This window comes from Monopterus albus, unplaced genomic scaffold (assembly GCF_001952655.1).
Source record: "Monopterus albus unplaced genomic scaffold, M_albus_1.0 scaffold196.1, whole genome shotgun sequence".
In the NCBI taxonomy this organism is placed as follows: Eukaryota; Metazoa; Chordata; class Actinopteri; order Synbranchiformes; family Synbranchidae; genus Monopterus; species Monopterus albus.
In genome coordinates this window covers 528620-544787 of record NW_018128076.1, presented here as the reverse complement: position 1 = coordinate 544787, position 16168 = coordinate 528620, and the positions used below count along the sequence as shown (strand labels likewise).

Sequence of the window (16168 nt, the reverse complement as noted above, 5' to 3'; positions counted from 1 at the left end):
TAAAACAGGAATCGTGGTGCCAGGATGGAGGAGGGAGGCCTTTGCACTGACTGATGTTTCCTGGTCCCAAAATGAATTTGTATGTAGTGTTATGACTTCATGAGGAATTAAATGAGTGATGGTCTCTTGTGAGTTCATTATCTAGGGGTGGATTTCAGCTGGCTGATGGGTTCAGTGAGTGTTTGTCCAGAGAACTATTTTCTCTCCTGGAGTAGTAAAAGTTTCAGTTTTTATTGAGATGCTAAGCAGTGTATAGCCTCTTAAGTACCAAAGTGTCTCCAGATCCTATCAGATGTGAATCAGATTTATCGTCAGGCCAGAGGTTTTGTGTATTCTGCAGGCTGGGGAGCAAAAGGGTGAACAATAGAATGGGGTTCTGAGGTACATGTTAAACACATCTGGAGAGACAGTCCTCTGTCTCTGATGTGTGAAGGAATTTGCACATAGCTGTCCATCTGCTGTCAGATTCGTTACAAGTGGATTCCAGGTTTGCTAACACCTGACTCCAGCTGATGTTTAGTGACACCAGAAGCCTGGTGTTGCATTGTATGTTTAATGGGTGGGTTCAATAAAGACATGAAAGATCATTGTTTTATCTGTTTAGAAATATTGCGTTTGTTGATATTTGTGACTTTGGTGAAGATCCGATCACATTTCATGACCACTGCAAACAGTGCCATTACTTTTACTTGTGACTGTGGATGCAGGTACCATAGCCTAGACTATTTGTTACTTTAACTTTCCATCCTCATTACAATAACACAACGTTTTGGTGCATTTATAAAATTATACAACTACTACAAGAAAACCAGCAGTTGACACTTTCTATTTTTACTGGGAGATTTCATTTCCAAGAAAACACACTGTGTGTGTCATGGAGACAATATTTGCTGTTGTGTGGGCTTACTTTAAAATGGAATATCTATATGAATAATTGGGCGTGCAAAATTATTCAGCCCCTTTACTTTCAGTGCAGCAAACTCTCTCCAGAAGTTCAGTGAGGATCTCTGAATGATCCAATGTTGACCTAAATGACTAATGATGATAAATAGAATCCACCTGTGTGTAATCAAGTCTCCGTATAAATGCACCTGCACTGTGATAGTCTCAGAGGTCTGTTTAAAGCGCAGAGAGCATCATGAAGAACAAGGAACACACCAGGCAGGTCCGAGATACTGTTGTGGAGAAGTTTAAAGCCGGATTTGGATACAAAAAGATTTCCCAAGCTTTAAACATCCCAAGGAGCACTGTGCAAGCGATAATATTGAAATGGAAGGAGTATCAGACCACTGCAAATCTACCAAGACCTGGCCGTCCCTCTAAACTTTCAGCTCATACAAGGAGAAGACTGATCAGAGATGCAGCCAAGAGGCCCATGATCACTCTGGATGAACTGCAGAGATCTACAGCTGAGGTGGGAGACTCTGTCCATAGGACAACAATCAGTCGTATACTGCACAAATCTGGCCTTTATGGAAGAGTGGCAAGAAGAAAGCCATTTCTTAAAGATATCCATAAAAGGTGTCGTTTAAAGTTTGCCACAAGCCACCTGGGAGACACACCAAACATGTGGAAGAAGGTGCTCTGGTCAGATGAAACCAAAGTCGAACTTTTTGGCAACAATGCAAAATGTTATGTTTGGCGTAAAAGCAACACAGCTCATCACCCTGAACACACCATCCCCATTGTCAAACATGGTGGTGGCAGCATCGTGGTTTGGGCCTGCTTTTCTTCAGCAGGGACAGGGAAGATGGTTAAAATTGATGGGAAGATGGATGGAGCCAAATACAGGACCATTCTGGAAGGAAACCTGATGGAGTCTGCAACAGACCTGAGACTGGGACGGAGATTTGTCTTCCAACAAGACAATGATTCAAAACATAAAGCAAAATCTACAATGGAATGGTTCACAAATAAACATATCCAGGTGTTAGAATGGCCAAGTCAAAGTCCAGACCTGAATCCAATTGAGAATCTGTGGAAAGAACTGAAAACTGCTGTTCACAAACGCTCTCTATCCAACCTCACTGAGCTCGAGCTGTTTTGCAAGGAGGAATGGGCAAAAATTTCAGTCTCTTGATGTGCAAAACTGATAGAGACATACCCCAAGCGACTTACAGCTGTAATCGCAGCAAAAGGTGGCGCTACAAAGTATTAACTTAAGGGGGCTGAATAATTTTGCATGCCCAATTTTTCAGTTTTTTATTTGTTAAAAAAGTTTGAAATATCCAATAAATTTCGTTCCACTTCATGATTGTGTCCCACTTGTTGTTGATTCTTCACAAAAAATTACAGTTTTATATCTTTATGTTTGAAGCCCTGAAATGTGGCAAAAGGTTGCAAAGTTCAAGGGGGCCGAATACTTTCGCAAGGCACTGTATACAGGCTTATCCTCCCTTTGTTTGTGCAAATGAAATAAATAGCCAAAATGCCTTGGAAAAGCAAAATATGTACCCGATTAGTACCCAAATGACCTACATATCTTCATAGTAAATGGAAGAGTGCGCTAGCCCAATGTCCCATGGTGGTGGCAGGGCAGGCCTAAAGCTGTTATAATTTTCATCATAGGACTGTTATTGTGCCAATTTATTATGTTTTGATATTTTTTCAATTGAGAAAATAGCCATCAAGTTTTTGAATATGCAATCAGTCGATCCAAGTAATGCCAATTTGGCTCACACATTTTCAGAGATGTGATGACCCACTAATATGCTAGCAAGATCTACTAAGCAGGCATAGCTGTAGCCATTGAGCCAGGGAACCACTAGAGAGGGGGTAAAGAGCTACAGGTTGCTGACCCCTGGTCTAGGCTATGAAATACTCTAACACTACAGCGTATCTCTATACAGACTGACACATCTTATAAAACAAAGGTTAACATGACCAGAACCATGAGGAAAAAACTAGATCTCTTGACATGGTCAGGGTCAATAGTTATGCTATATATCATTATGTCAAGTGAACAGCTGCTTGTCAGCAGGTCAATTTGCATGACAATCACTAAGTGCTTGCTCCAAAGGGATATGTCGGGGCTTTCTCTATAATACTGTAAGGTCTAGACCTTACTGGGTAAAATGCCCTGAGATGGTTTTTGTTGTGATATGATGCTATACAAATAAAACTGAATTGAACTTTAAACAATTTAACTGAATTGAACCAAGCATTCTCCATCCTCTGGTGATTGTATGATACAGGCAAAAACTCTCAGAAATGCTGGTAAGTGGAACTTAGGCAGGTTTGCCAAACTATTTCTAAGTCAAGACCAAACTGCTGTACTGTATGTAGGGTTTTTCTTTTCTTTTTTCTCATCTGTCCATCTACCTGTCTGCCTCTACTCATCTCTCCATCTCTCTTCTGTGAGCAAAGCTGCTGTTTGTCTGCTGCTCTGTGCTGTTGGGGATTGAATAAGCCCACTCAACATTCTTAGGTCATCAGTGGCTTTGAGTGTCAGTGTTCTCTCTAGTTCACAGTTTTAGTGAGCCAGTTTTATGAGATCAGATACATTAGATAACATATTGTGCTGTGTTTCACACATTAAAGTTTTTGGCATTATTATCTACTCTGTGGATTTTATAGTCAGGACAGTCAGCCTGATAGCTGCTACAGAATCGTTCTTCAAGCCCTTTGTCTTTGTTCTGACATTTAACCTTTGATTTCTGAACCAATCCCTGATAGTGCACCTTTACAGTGCATTCTCAAAGCATCACTGCCTCTTCCTTTCTGCTACTGTATGAGACACAGGTTAGTCCTGTGTTGCAGTTTTTCACTCTGCCATTGTAAATAATGTCACAATGACGCTGCTGTTTTGGGAGTGTGATTTGAGAAGTGTGCTGGAGAGGACAAATGAGCAAAATTCCATCAGCAGTCAGCTTGCTCACTTACTCGCTGGCTTGATTGTTTTGCTTCTGAGCATTTTTAAAAGTCATGTCACTCTGCCATCTTTACTGTTCACTGGCTCAGCAGCACACGCTGGGGATTGCAGGTAAGATGGCTTGAGACTTTGGGCTGATCTTGCCTTACCTCACTGGGCTATAATGGCTCGCAACCTTCTTTTTCCTTTGCACGGTGGATTGAGGGCATGCTTGTCATGCCTGGTTATACAGACATGCTGGCTAAGGTTTGGTGTTGTATGATGGAAATGTTTGGGAGGGGGGCATCATTAGAGACACCCTTCATGGACTGGAGATGACCTCAATGTCAAGGTACAGTAAGAGTGAATAACATTTGAAGTGTACATAGTTGGGAAAAGATGTGCTGCTTCTCAACCTGAGGATGGCTGTAGTTTCAACAAAGTCAAAAAAAGAACAGGGCTGAGTATTTATACAGCAGATAGTAAAAGTGTGTCAATATCCATTACTGTAAGCACATTTCCTCTCATTCAGGAACTTTGCCTAATGCAAATACAGTCTAAAATTGGTCAAATTACAAGTTAAATAATAAGAGACAAAGAACTTTAAAATAATTTTATTTCAGCTCTCAGAGCTTCACTGTTTTTAATAGTGTTACTGACACAATCTGGCCAGTCTTCAAAAAGGATTAGGGTTCAATACCCACCCACAGCAAATAGTTATCTGCATGAGAAAAATATTAAAAAACTGATAACAAGCTGAGCTCTAAACAATGGCTAAGCATCCATAGAAGAGAAGACTTTCTGTCAAAAAGAAAATGATTCACAGGCAGACAGTTACTGCAGTTTTCACTGCAATGATAGTGGGTCTATAAATGAAGTTAATGAGGAAGTAATTTTACCTCAATATCATGGAGGTACAATACTTAAAGGGACACTCCAGCAATTTAGTACTACACTTACACGGTTAGGGGACTTGTGAGAAATAGATTTTAATAAAGAGTGGTCAAAATGGAGTCAAAGGGTTGAGATAATATAACTTTTAATTTCTAGTGTGGGTAAAGTTGGGTCAATGTGTGCAACATTTTCCATAATGCACTAAACACAACATTTTTCTTTGACCCACACACTGTATTTCAAACTCCAATACTTTTGTTATAAAGGTGTAGTCTTAAAGCCAAGCTCAGGTATTCTCTCTGTCTTTATAAAGCAAATTCAATTCAAGTCATCTTTTTGTAGCAGTACCCCCCATGACCAGTAAACTGACTTTGATGTATAAAACCAGTCCCCTATAAATGCAACAAAAATACTTGATGAAATAAAAATAAAGTCACCTGTTGTATTTGGGGTTTCCGACAGTAGAATCACACTGTGACAGACATGTTGTAATATCAGCATTTGTCCTTGTGGTGGCAGTGACATCTAGGTCTATGATTAGATTAGATTTGATTAGATTAAACTTTATTGTCATTACACATGTACAAGTACAAGGCAATGAAATACAGTTTAGCATTTAACCAGAAGTGCAATAACAGCAGCGCAGAGTGCACAGTATCTACAGTACGTACAATCAGAACTAATTTACTGATAGATATGTACAATTGATAGTTACAGTAAGATATGTAGGCAAATGTAAAATGTACAACAGATTTTATGGATTTAAATTACAAGTAATGGATAAGGTACATTAAGCTTATGGAACACCAGTGCAATGGGATGAAATGGAATGAAATAGTGCAGATTAAGAAGATAAGTTACATGAGTGAACAGTTCAATGGATGTAAATAGTGCAAAGATAAAAATAAAGATACAGTATCTTCATATGAACAGTGTGCAAATGAATACAGAGCAATATCCTGAGAGTAGAGTATGTGCAAATTAACAGATCACTTCAGTGTTACAGATAACAGAAGCATATTATTAGTCCTCGGAGGAGAGATGAGACAGGGTGAGGTGTATGTAGTGGTATAGAGGAAGGCAGTGGGGGGTCAGCGGGGGACAGAGTTCAGTAAGGAGACAGCTGTAGGGAAGAAGCTGTTCCTGAGTCTACTGGTTTTGGTCCGGAGGCTCCTGAAGCACCTCCCAGAGGGCAGGAGGTCAAACAGTTTGTGAGCAGGGTGAGAGGAGTCCTTGAGAATGCTGCGAGCACGTCGGAGACAGCGTTCCTTGTGGACACCCTCAATGGCTGGAAGTGGAGTCCCTGTGATGCATTGGGCAGTTTTCACCACCCGCTACAGTGCCTTGCAGTCAGAGGCAGCAGTTTCCATAGGATGCTCTAGATGGCACAGCAGTAGAAGTACACCAGGATGGCTGAAGACAGGTGGTTCTTCTTAGGTGTCCTCAGGCACTATGCAGCACAATGATATTGCAGTGTGTGTGGATCCAAACAGACATGAAGTAGAAAACAATGTGATCATTTAATGACTGAGGATGGCTTCAGTCAAAGTGTGTGATGCATGTGGTGATGGGTGCCTCCTGTGAGGAATTCCTTTTCTGTTTTAGCTCAGGGATTCATTGCCTTTTTGCTGTGTGTGCCACTGTGTCTGTTTGATGTTCTCCTTACCTTGTCTTTAACCCTCTGCTCTCTTCCACCTCCTCCTTTGTAGTTGAGCTTACCAACACCTCTGTGGCTTCAGCTCTCACTCCTACTCCTCCACCTCTTGCACCTCTTCCTCCTACTACCATCGCTCCTACAACCATTAGTACCTCAACTACTACCACTCCTACAACTACAACTTCTGCTACTTCTACTACCACCACCACAACCAAGGCGACCACTATCACCACCTCTCCTGTGCTGGTCACCACCAAACATACAGATCAGAAAGTGTTGGGTACATGCTGTTGTCCTATTCTAGTTCTTATACTGTCTTTCTAGTGATTTAGATGACCATGAATGGCACTTTAATCTCTACATATCAGAAGACTATGGCCTTCTCCCACCTGACAAAACAGGAAAGTACATCAGGGCTGCATTCCGATAGGCTGTGCTGTACCTGCTGCATGAAAAGTGGGGAATTACTTCAGAGTATTGGGATGTAGCCAGCAACTATCATCCTGGTCAGGAAGTGAGAATCCAGACTTTTTTTTAATTAAATGGACTTTGATTAGTGTAAAGGTCTTGGAGAGAGTGCCCTTTACACTATAGAGTGATGACAGCTGCCAGTAATTGACGAGGATTGTGATATTCATTGGCTGCAGTGTTTAGATTCGACTAGCTTTGGAGTCACTCTAAACCAGAATTAAGCATTGAAACTTAGTGTTTAATTAATTGAAAAGTGCTTTGGAATTTTATTATGGGCAAATTTTCTGTCCGTGAGCATATTAAAATGCCTGGAACCAGAACAATCATTCTGGTAGAAAGACTCCCTTTGTACTAGCACCTAGCTTAAATCTAAATAGAACCCTGTGTCTGGTTGTTGTAACTGTGCCCTCTCTGCCCTGCCCTGACCTTTTAACCCTTTATCCCTGACCCTTCCTTGTGTAGTGGCCCCTGGGCGAGAGATCTGGAATCTGACGGTGGAGCCTAACAGTAACTACGCTAACGTCAGCTGGAGACACAACTTCCCGGCCGGCAGCAGCGAGTTTGTGCTAGAGTTCACACTGGACAGTAAGAAACCAGATCAAGCCCATCTTGAGCTATCAAAACCTAAAGGTTTGAACTTAATTGTCAGGGATTAAAAACAACCAGAGTGGTGAGATATTAATTGAAAACAAAATGACACAGAGGAAATATACACCAATCAGCTATAACATTATGATCACTGGCAGGTGAATTAAATAACATTGACTATTTGTTACAGTGGCACCTGTCATTGTGTGGGGTATATTAGGCAGCAAGTGAACATTCAGTCCTCAAAGTTGATGTGTTGGAGGCAGGAAAAATGGGCAAGTGATGAGTGACTTTGACAAGGGCCAAACTGTGATGGTGAGATGACTGGGTCAGAGCACCTCCCACATTGCAGGTATTGGTGGGTGTTCTTGGTCCGCAGTGGTCAGTACCTACCAACAGGGGTCTAAAGAAGTGCAAATGATGAACTGGCGATGCTCATTGCTCACTGATGATGAGGTTGCCCTACTGTAGATTAAACTTTTAACTTCCATTTGTACTTTTCAAAAGATTAAATTTATTTGAATCTTTGTTAAAATGGTTGAAAATGAGAAATACTGTACAATGGTCTCTACTGACTCCTACATAAACAGTATTAGGCAGGTTGTCATAATGTTATGCCTGATTGGGGTGTATATATTATATATATATATATATAAGCCATAATTTTTGGTTCTGTTCATGCTGCTGTTTCCAGAGTGTATAAATATAAAGCTACACGTTTTACCCCAAAGTGCAACTAACAAACAAGCAAACTAACAAAAAAAATTGCTGCAGCTAATAATATATCATGTCATATTTGCTATCTTTAGCAAAAGCCATAGATTTGTTTAATCTTTTTCAGTGGAACCTCAGCATATCTAAGATATTAATGCTGAGGATTAGAGAAATGATTGGATGCAAAAGACAGATGGAGGTCTATTTTCCTGCTAGCACAAACCCAACATAGCTTCAAATGCAGTTTCTTTGGAGCAAGTCTACTTTTTGCACAATGGTGTGTTGGCATTTTCCTGCCATGAATGAATTCATTTATGCTGAGGTGGAAGGAGAGGTGCACCTAAGGCCGATTAGGCAGCAGAGTGCAATTTTGGTGCTCATTTTGACCTGAAGTTATGGTTGAGTTAAAACCTGCTCAGATTACTGTTTATTACAAACATAGGTACATGGTAATTTTCCCAACAGTCTAGGCTGGAAAGCACAAGAACAGGTACCACAATGTATGGCACCACTAACATTAACCCTTACATCTAGACATCATCTCACTGTGAGATCAGTGAATAATTTACTGTGAAATTACCTGACTTATGAAATGTTTGTGATAATTTAGAAATAAATAAATCCATCCATCCATCCATTTTCCTCCGCTTATCCGGGACCGGGTCGCGGGGGCAGCAGTCTAAGCAAAGATGCCCAGACTTCCCTCTCTCCAGACACTTCCTCCAGCTTCTCCAGGGGAATGCTGAGGCATTCCCAGGCCAGCCGAGAGACATAGTCCCTCAGCATGTCCTGGGTCTTCCCCAGGGCCTCCTCCCGGTGGGACATGCCCAGAACACCTCCCTAGGAAGGTACCCAGGAGGCATCTGAAACAGATGCCCGAGCCACCTCAGCTGGCTCCTCTTGATGTGAAGGAGCAGCGGAAAGGAAAAAGCCTGACTTCTCTTTCCCAGCCCTGTCTTTCTAAATACTGAGTGTGTGAAGGGAGGGGAAAATGATAAAGAAAAGCAGAGCAGAAATGCAGGCAGAGGAGGTCAGGGATTGTTTCAGCAGTCTACTGATTGAAAGCTGCTCAAATCCACACTGTAATTAACTCTTATCTCATCAAGTAAATGAAGTGCCTTCACAGTCACACTGTCATTATGTCAGACAACAAGGGGAGGCAGGCTGAAAGAGTGCCAGTGTTAAGAAAGCCATTTTCAGTCTTCCTGAGCAACCAGTTACTGCAACTAGAAATAAGTTTCAGCTACAATTAAACTAAATTGGAGAAATACTTTGTTTTATTAATTCAAGTTGTCATAGATGGGACAAAATTCCAGGCATCAGAGAATAGGCCCCTGGCTGCGCCTAGAAATTCTGTCCATAAAAATAATGAACAGAACCTCTGACAAAGGGCAGCCCTGCCGGAGTCCAACATGCACTGGAAACAAGTCTGACTTACTGCCGGCGATGCGAACCAAGCTCCTGCTCCGGTCGTACAGGGACCTGACGGCCCTAGCAAAGGGCCCCGGACCTCGTACTCCCGGAGCACCCCCCACAGGGCGCTGCGAGGGACACGGTCGAATGCCTTCTCCAGATCCACGAAACACATGTGCACTGGTTGGGCAAACTCCCATGAACCCTCCGCCATAAATAAATCAAATAAGAAAAAATATTCAAGTCCTCAGTATATGAACATGGTCAGAGAGGGTTGGTTCATGTCATTTCATTCTATTTGTCCTATATAATTACCGCTATTTACAGGCTTTATTGCCAGAACGCATGTACAGTAAGTGTTAGGTTCTGACTCAGGAAGGACCCAAATTGCAGACATCAAGCGAGTTGGATGAACATAGGTTTGTACTAAAAGAAGTAACAAAAAATGCAGCAAAGTCCAGGGGTGCCACATCTCTCAAAGGTACAGGTAATACATTCAAACAAAAGGTGTCCTCAGACTCGGAGGGTAGACAAAAGGGCCACTGGGAGTGGGAACACATGACAGGAACCCATGTGCATAACAATGTGAACCAACATGCAGTAAACGGGAGAACCTGAGGAATAGCATGGAGATACAGAGAGCGTTTTATGAACCAGCAAGGGACTGAGGCAGCGGGAGTAGTATATATATGGTGACCACCCGTGAGGTAATGAGGTACAGGTGAATTTAATGAGCGTGATAGTGAACCAGGGTAAAGCTAGGACAGATGAAATAATACCAAAACTAGAAGTCATGTCAAAATAAAGTTACAAAACAGGAAATAAGGCCACAAACCATAACAAAACCCCAGCCAATCTGGATGGCTCCCAGACATCCAACCAAAAAAACAAGGAAACCCAAGTAGGGGGACCAGGAAGGTGGGCACGACGAACACAAAACCAAGTCACACCATAAGGCCCACAGAAGAGTCTTTGCGTGGAGACCGGTCCAGAGGATATGTTTGGGACCATCCAGGAAACAGGAAGGGCCAGTCAGAAGGATGACCATGGAATCAGACGAGAGACCGAGGAGGTCGCTTAGGAGGATGGCCAAGGGACCAGGCAGGAGGCCACAGAGGCCTCTTGGCGGGATGGCCAGGGTGCCAGGCAGGGAGCTGAAGAGGTGGTTCCAGTGAGCGACCTTGGGACCGGGCAGGAGGCAGAGAAGGCCACTCTGGTGGGTGACCTCGAGATCCAACAAGGAGCCGAGGAGGCTGTTCTGGGGGATGGCTTCAGGGCTGAAGACCGGCCGACTGGAAGGATTAGGACAGGACCGAGACTTTGGTTGCTGTGGGTCTGCACCGGCGAGGCTGGACTGCTGAGAGGCTGAGAAGCAAAGGCGGAGTGTGGATGTGCATAGTTGGTGGTGACATGACTGGCAGGACCAGCGGTGAACAAAAGGGCAGGACCAGCAGTGAGCTGAGTCGCAGGGCCGATGAGGAGCTGACTAGCAGGGCCAATAAGGTGCTGACTGGCAGGGATGATGAGGTGCTAACTGGCAGGACCGATGGGCTGTTGTCGTCATTGTCATTGTCCCCCTCAGGAAGTGGGACCAACACAGAGTTGATGTCGCCATTGACCCGCTCAGGAAGTGGAGGTAGGATGGCATCGTTGACCCACTCAGGAGCAGAGAGTAAGATGGTGTCATTGTCGTCATTGTCCTACTCAGGAAGCGGGACAGACACAGGGTTGATTTTGCCATCGACTCCCTCAGGAACAGGAACGGGACGGCGTTGGTGGTCCAGCTGACCCACTCAGGAACAGGCTAGAAAGTGACATCACCAGTCCAGCTGATCCGTTCGGGTACAGGAACAGAGGTGGCATTGGTGGTCCAGCCAACCCGCTTGGAGACAGGCGTACCAATTGACCTGCTTGGAGACAGAAATGGAGGTGGCATTGGCATTCTGGCCAACCTGCTTGGGAAAAGAGGCATTGGCAAGTGAGTTCTTGTCAGCACACAGTTAGGGCCTTGGTGGGGACACTTCTGTCAGCGCGCTGATGGAAAGGAGCCTCAGTGGGGACACTCTTGTCAGCATTGTCAGCACACCGGAGAACCATCAACTCAGTGGGGATGCCCGCACTGTCTAGCCGGGGAACAGGAACGGACTCAGAGGTGGTGGCGGCAGTCGGGCTGACCCGCTTAGGAATCCCAATGCTAGCCTCATTGTTGGCACATGGGCGGAGAGCTGAACTCACGGTGGAGTTGATCTCATCGGTGCACTGGAGAGGAGCTGCAGCTAGGGCACTGACGGAGACAGCTGAGACGTAGGCTGCAGCTGGGGAACAGGCTAGGGATGAGGCTTCAGCTGTGGATCTGACGGAGGCTGAGGCTGTCGGGCAGGCTGGGGCAGAGACTCTAGGGCTGGCTGGAGTTGACCATTCCTCCTGTGGCACTTCTTCCCAAGCCCCTCAAGGCAGCGAGCTAAGCGGGATCCCAGGAAGGGCGAGTGCTTGGTATCTGAAGCAGGAGGACCCAGGTTGAATTCAGGGTCCAGAGTAAGGGAGATCACCCTCAGCCTGACAGAGGAGTGGGGTCTCTCTGGGCAAGTGGCATGGGAACAGCTCCTATCCAGCTGGTCAGGTTCCCACAGTATGGTCCAGTTGGTTTCCGTGTGAAAAATTGTCTCTGGCTGAGCCTCTCCAGATCAGCTATCATGACATCAGTGAGAGTCAAAGTCATGTTTCTGATGCTTTTAAAGGGAATGGAAGGAATTAATTTGAATTGCCATTACTCACACCCCACCTGCTCATAGTGCATTCCTCCCACTAATAATGTATTCAGTCTCTCTTCCATGTTGCACCTGGTTGCATCCAAAATGTGCCCATGCCAGTGGTCTCTAAAACTGCAAACAATGTTGGACACACCCATATACTCTTTCACCTGGGTTTGCCTCTGCACCCTATTTCTGGAAAATAGAATCTTGATATTCTCCAGCACTCTAGTCCACTCTCTTAAATTACACTGTGTGAATTCAGTTCAGTTCATCATTATTCACAGAAATCCCCATTAGACAGAAATGTAGGCTTAATGATCTGGCTAAACTATGTTTTCCCTGCATTGCCAGTGAAATTCAGTCTTTTTAGCAACAGCTTTGATTACAACCACAAGCCTCCTATATATAATCAAAATGCTAAAGAATAATTCAGGTCCTCATTAAATACTGTAATTAATGCATTATTTTTTCATAGAGTTTTCAATTGCACCCCAGTGGCTGGTTCTCGTTACCACAAAATTGTTTGCTTGGTGGCTTTGATGAAACATGTCCTTGTTCCTACCTTAGCCAGTCCAAAACCAGCCTTAATGGAGAGCTCTTTCAGGCAGACTTTTGTAAACAGGACAAGTACATAATGAAAAAACAGTCTGATGTTTGAATAAAGCAAGACTAGAACACACAAAGGAAACAGCATGAAAGAATGGAAAGGAAACATATCATGTTGACGTAAAGTTTTTTACAGAAAATGTGTGATAGAAGAAAATATATCATTCATAAGAGATAACTTTCAACTGTAGCAGCATCTGCTGCAGTTAGCCAGTTTTTTATGAGTGTTTTCTTAGGTTTATTGTAGGTTTATTAAGGATTGATGTCTCAACTTGAGACTTAACTTAACTTCAACCATTGTATATATTACAAAAAAGAGCGATAAGAATTGTGCATAAGATGGGATATAGGGATCACACCAATGTAGCTTTCATACAGTCTAAATTGTTAAAATTTTTTGATTTAGTGGGTTATAAGACTGCTGTGTTTATGTATAAAGCCAGGAACAATTTATTACCTGGTGGAATTCAAAAACTATTTAATGAAAGGGAAGGGGGATACAATTTAAGGGGTCAGTTAAATTTAAAAATTCATGCTATACGTACAACCAAAAAAAGATTCTGTATTTCCATAAGTGGGGTAAAACTATGGAATAATTTAAGTGTGGACATAAAAAATAGTAATAGAATTGATGAGTTTAAACACAAGTATAAAGGTATGTGTCAATCAAGATATATGCAAGAACAGGTTTAATGATTAATTGGGTGGAACATTGTGGGTGTGGTGTAAGAATGTTAACACTATGTGAAATTATGTGTGTTGACATATTGACTGTCTTTACATGCTTGAAAGAATAAATCAAATCAAAATCAAATCAAATCAAACTTTGTTAAAAGAGCAGAAGGTACAACATACCATATTCTGTGTGTCTGTCTCACTTATACTCTGTGATCTATCTTTCCCCAGTTTTTATATGTTGGAAAATGTTGATCATTGTCATGTCACCACTAAGTTCCTGTGCAGGGCACTATCACAATTGTTTCTTTTCACCAGGCAGTTTGGCATGTGGCTCTTGTTGGACCAGTATTGTGAATGGGCTGTTTGGCTTGCTTTTTTTGAATTATTGTTTGAATGTGTCACTTTTTTGGTCCATATTCACTTGCTTTTGTTTGGATAAGGCTCGACTCTTGAAGGTGAAGCCTGTTCATCATCCCTCCTTTCCTGGAATCCCAGAGCTGGTTGTGACTAGCTAGTGCATCCCTTATAGGCTGTTTATCACATACTAACAATTCAGCAGCCTGTGATCATTGATCAAGGGCAGATGTATTGTTCACATACTTGGGCAGTGGCTTTAATTCTTTATGATGCCTGAATGTGAATAGAAAAGATAAGAGGGAGGAGAGGGCGTTGATGAAACTTGGTCTACTTGTCTCCACCCCTCCCATCCATCCTCTTCTCTCCAAATCTGAAAGCCATGCCTTCCATCGCCACCCTTTCATTCTCCCTTCTCTTTGTGACTATGACTCAGGCGTCTGTGTGTGTCTGTCAGAGGAGGGTTTAGATGAAAGATGATACTTTGGTGACACAAGAGAAGGAAACTGGTAACCCCTGACATGGAAAAGGAAATGGAAAATCTCATCGAAAGGGAGGAAAAATACAGTAGGAATAACTGCTGGGGTGTGAGTATAGTGCTAAAATGTGTACAGGCATACTCAGCTTCTTAATATTCCAACCTGTTCTCAGAGAATTCTTGGGAAATTAGTTGATGTGTTCTAATAACTTGCTTCATGAAGTGGATTCTAGTCTTAAATTTAATTGAGTGGAACCAAAGTTGTTGACTTTTCCAAACTGAACTGTTCGCAGGACATTTCACATGGTGAACAGATAAGAATGGGGGGCAGAGGAACACAACACTTTTATACATTCAGTATTTGCTCTTGCAAAGCATTTCAGGATATACAATACGCTAATAATATAATCCAAGAAATTGGATACTGGCCACAGCATTTATTTTCCTCAACTATGGAGAGAAACTGTTACTTTAAATATTACAGATGGGCCTTTAGTTCTGATTTCCCCCCATTTTAGAAGTGACATACTGTTATGGCCGGGCGGCGTGTGTATGGTGTGGACCCCAATAGCAGACAGACTAGAGGAAGGGGAACTAAAGAAAGCAGTTTATTGCACAAACACAGGTTATGCTGGCTGGCAGGAAGACGAGCAGGCTCCGAGCAGGTAGGGAGCAACCGAGGAACCAAGAGGACGAAGGAACCAGAAGACGAAGGAGGAGAGCTGGCAGCAAGAGGGACACAGGAACCAGAGGACGAGCATGTGAGCTGGCAGCAGGAGGCACACACATAAACCAGAAGATGAGCAGGTGAGCCGGCAGCTACAGAGAAGTGGCGCACTGCAAATGCAGAGGCAGCGAGTGCTCAAACCAAACCTAAATACGTAGAGCGGAGCATAACAGCAAAGACAAGCCAGGAAACATGGAGAAAACACGGGGTGAGATGGCGTAGACAACCTGTAGCAGACAGCATGATCTAGGTGAAGATTGCAGTGAATGTCCGGGTCTGACATTGGAATGAGCCAGCAAAGAAGCAGCGGAAGACAGGGTTTATATATGTGACGGGACCGGGAGACAATGAGCAGCAGGTGAGTGACATGATTACTGATCACAGTGACAGAGCAGGGAGGAGAGACAAGGAAAACAGAAACACAAAGTCATGAGACCGAGCGATGCGAAACCGCAACAGTACCCCCCACAAGGATGGCTGCCAGACATCCCAAAAACAAAACAGGGCCGAGCAGGGATGGAGGCAGGGGCTCAGAAAGAGGGCACCAAAAACAGACGGCCACAGGGCCATAAATGCCGACCCCAGCCCGTGACCAACAAAAAACACCAGCCAAACACAGGAAAACCCAACGAAACCCAGGGAGAAAGACCAAGGAAACAATTCGGGCAACCAAAGAATAACAGCAAAGACAAGCCAGGAAACACACACACACCACAAAACACAAAGAAAAGACGACAGCCATCATCAACCGGACAAGATCGAGAACCGGGGAGGACATTCCGGAGGCTGCTCTGGAGGATGACTTCGACGCAGTTCAACAGGCACCAGAACAAAGGTGGCGTAGGCGCGCCGGCTGACCCGCTCAGGAACGAGAATGGGAGGGGCGTCGGCCGACCCACTCGGGAACGGGACCTGGAACAGGCACAGGGACAGACACTAAAACAAAATGCCATCATGATCGGACTGGGGCGGTGGCCGGCGCCTG

The 16168-nt window shown here is 43.7% G+C and overlaps 1 protein-coding gene across 1 annotated transcript in view; it reads left to right on the top strand.

Annotated features, from left to right (window-relative positions):
* nfasca (neurofascin homolog (chicken) a) overlaps nt 1-16168 on the top strand; it is a 152688-nt gene that overhangs the window by 101980 nt on the left and 34540 nt on the right. The window contains exons 21-22 of the mRNA XM_020617875.1: nt 6454-6681; nt 7335-7457. Coding sequence (XP_020473531.1) covers nt 6454-6681; nt 7335-7457 — 351 coding nt within the window. The remainder of the gene's footprint in view (nt 1-6453; nt 6682-7334; nt 7458-16168) is intronic.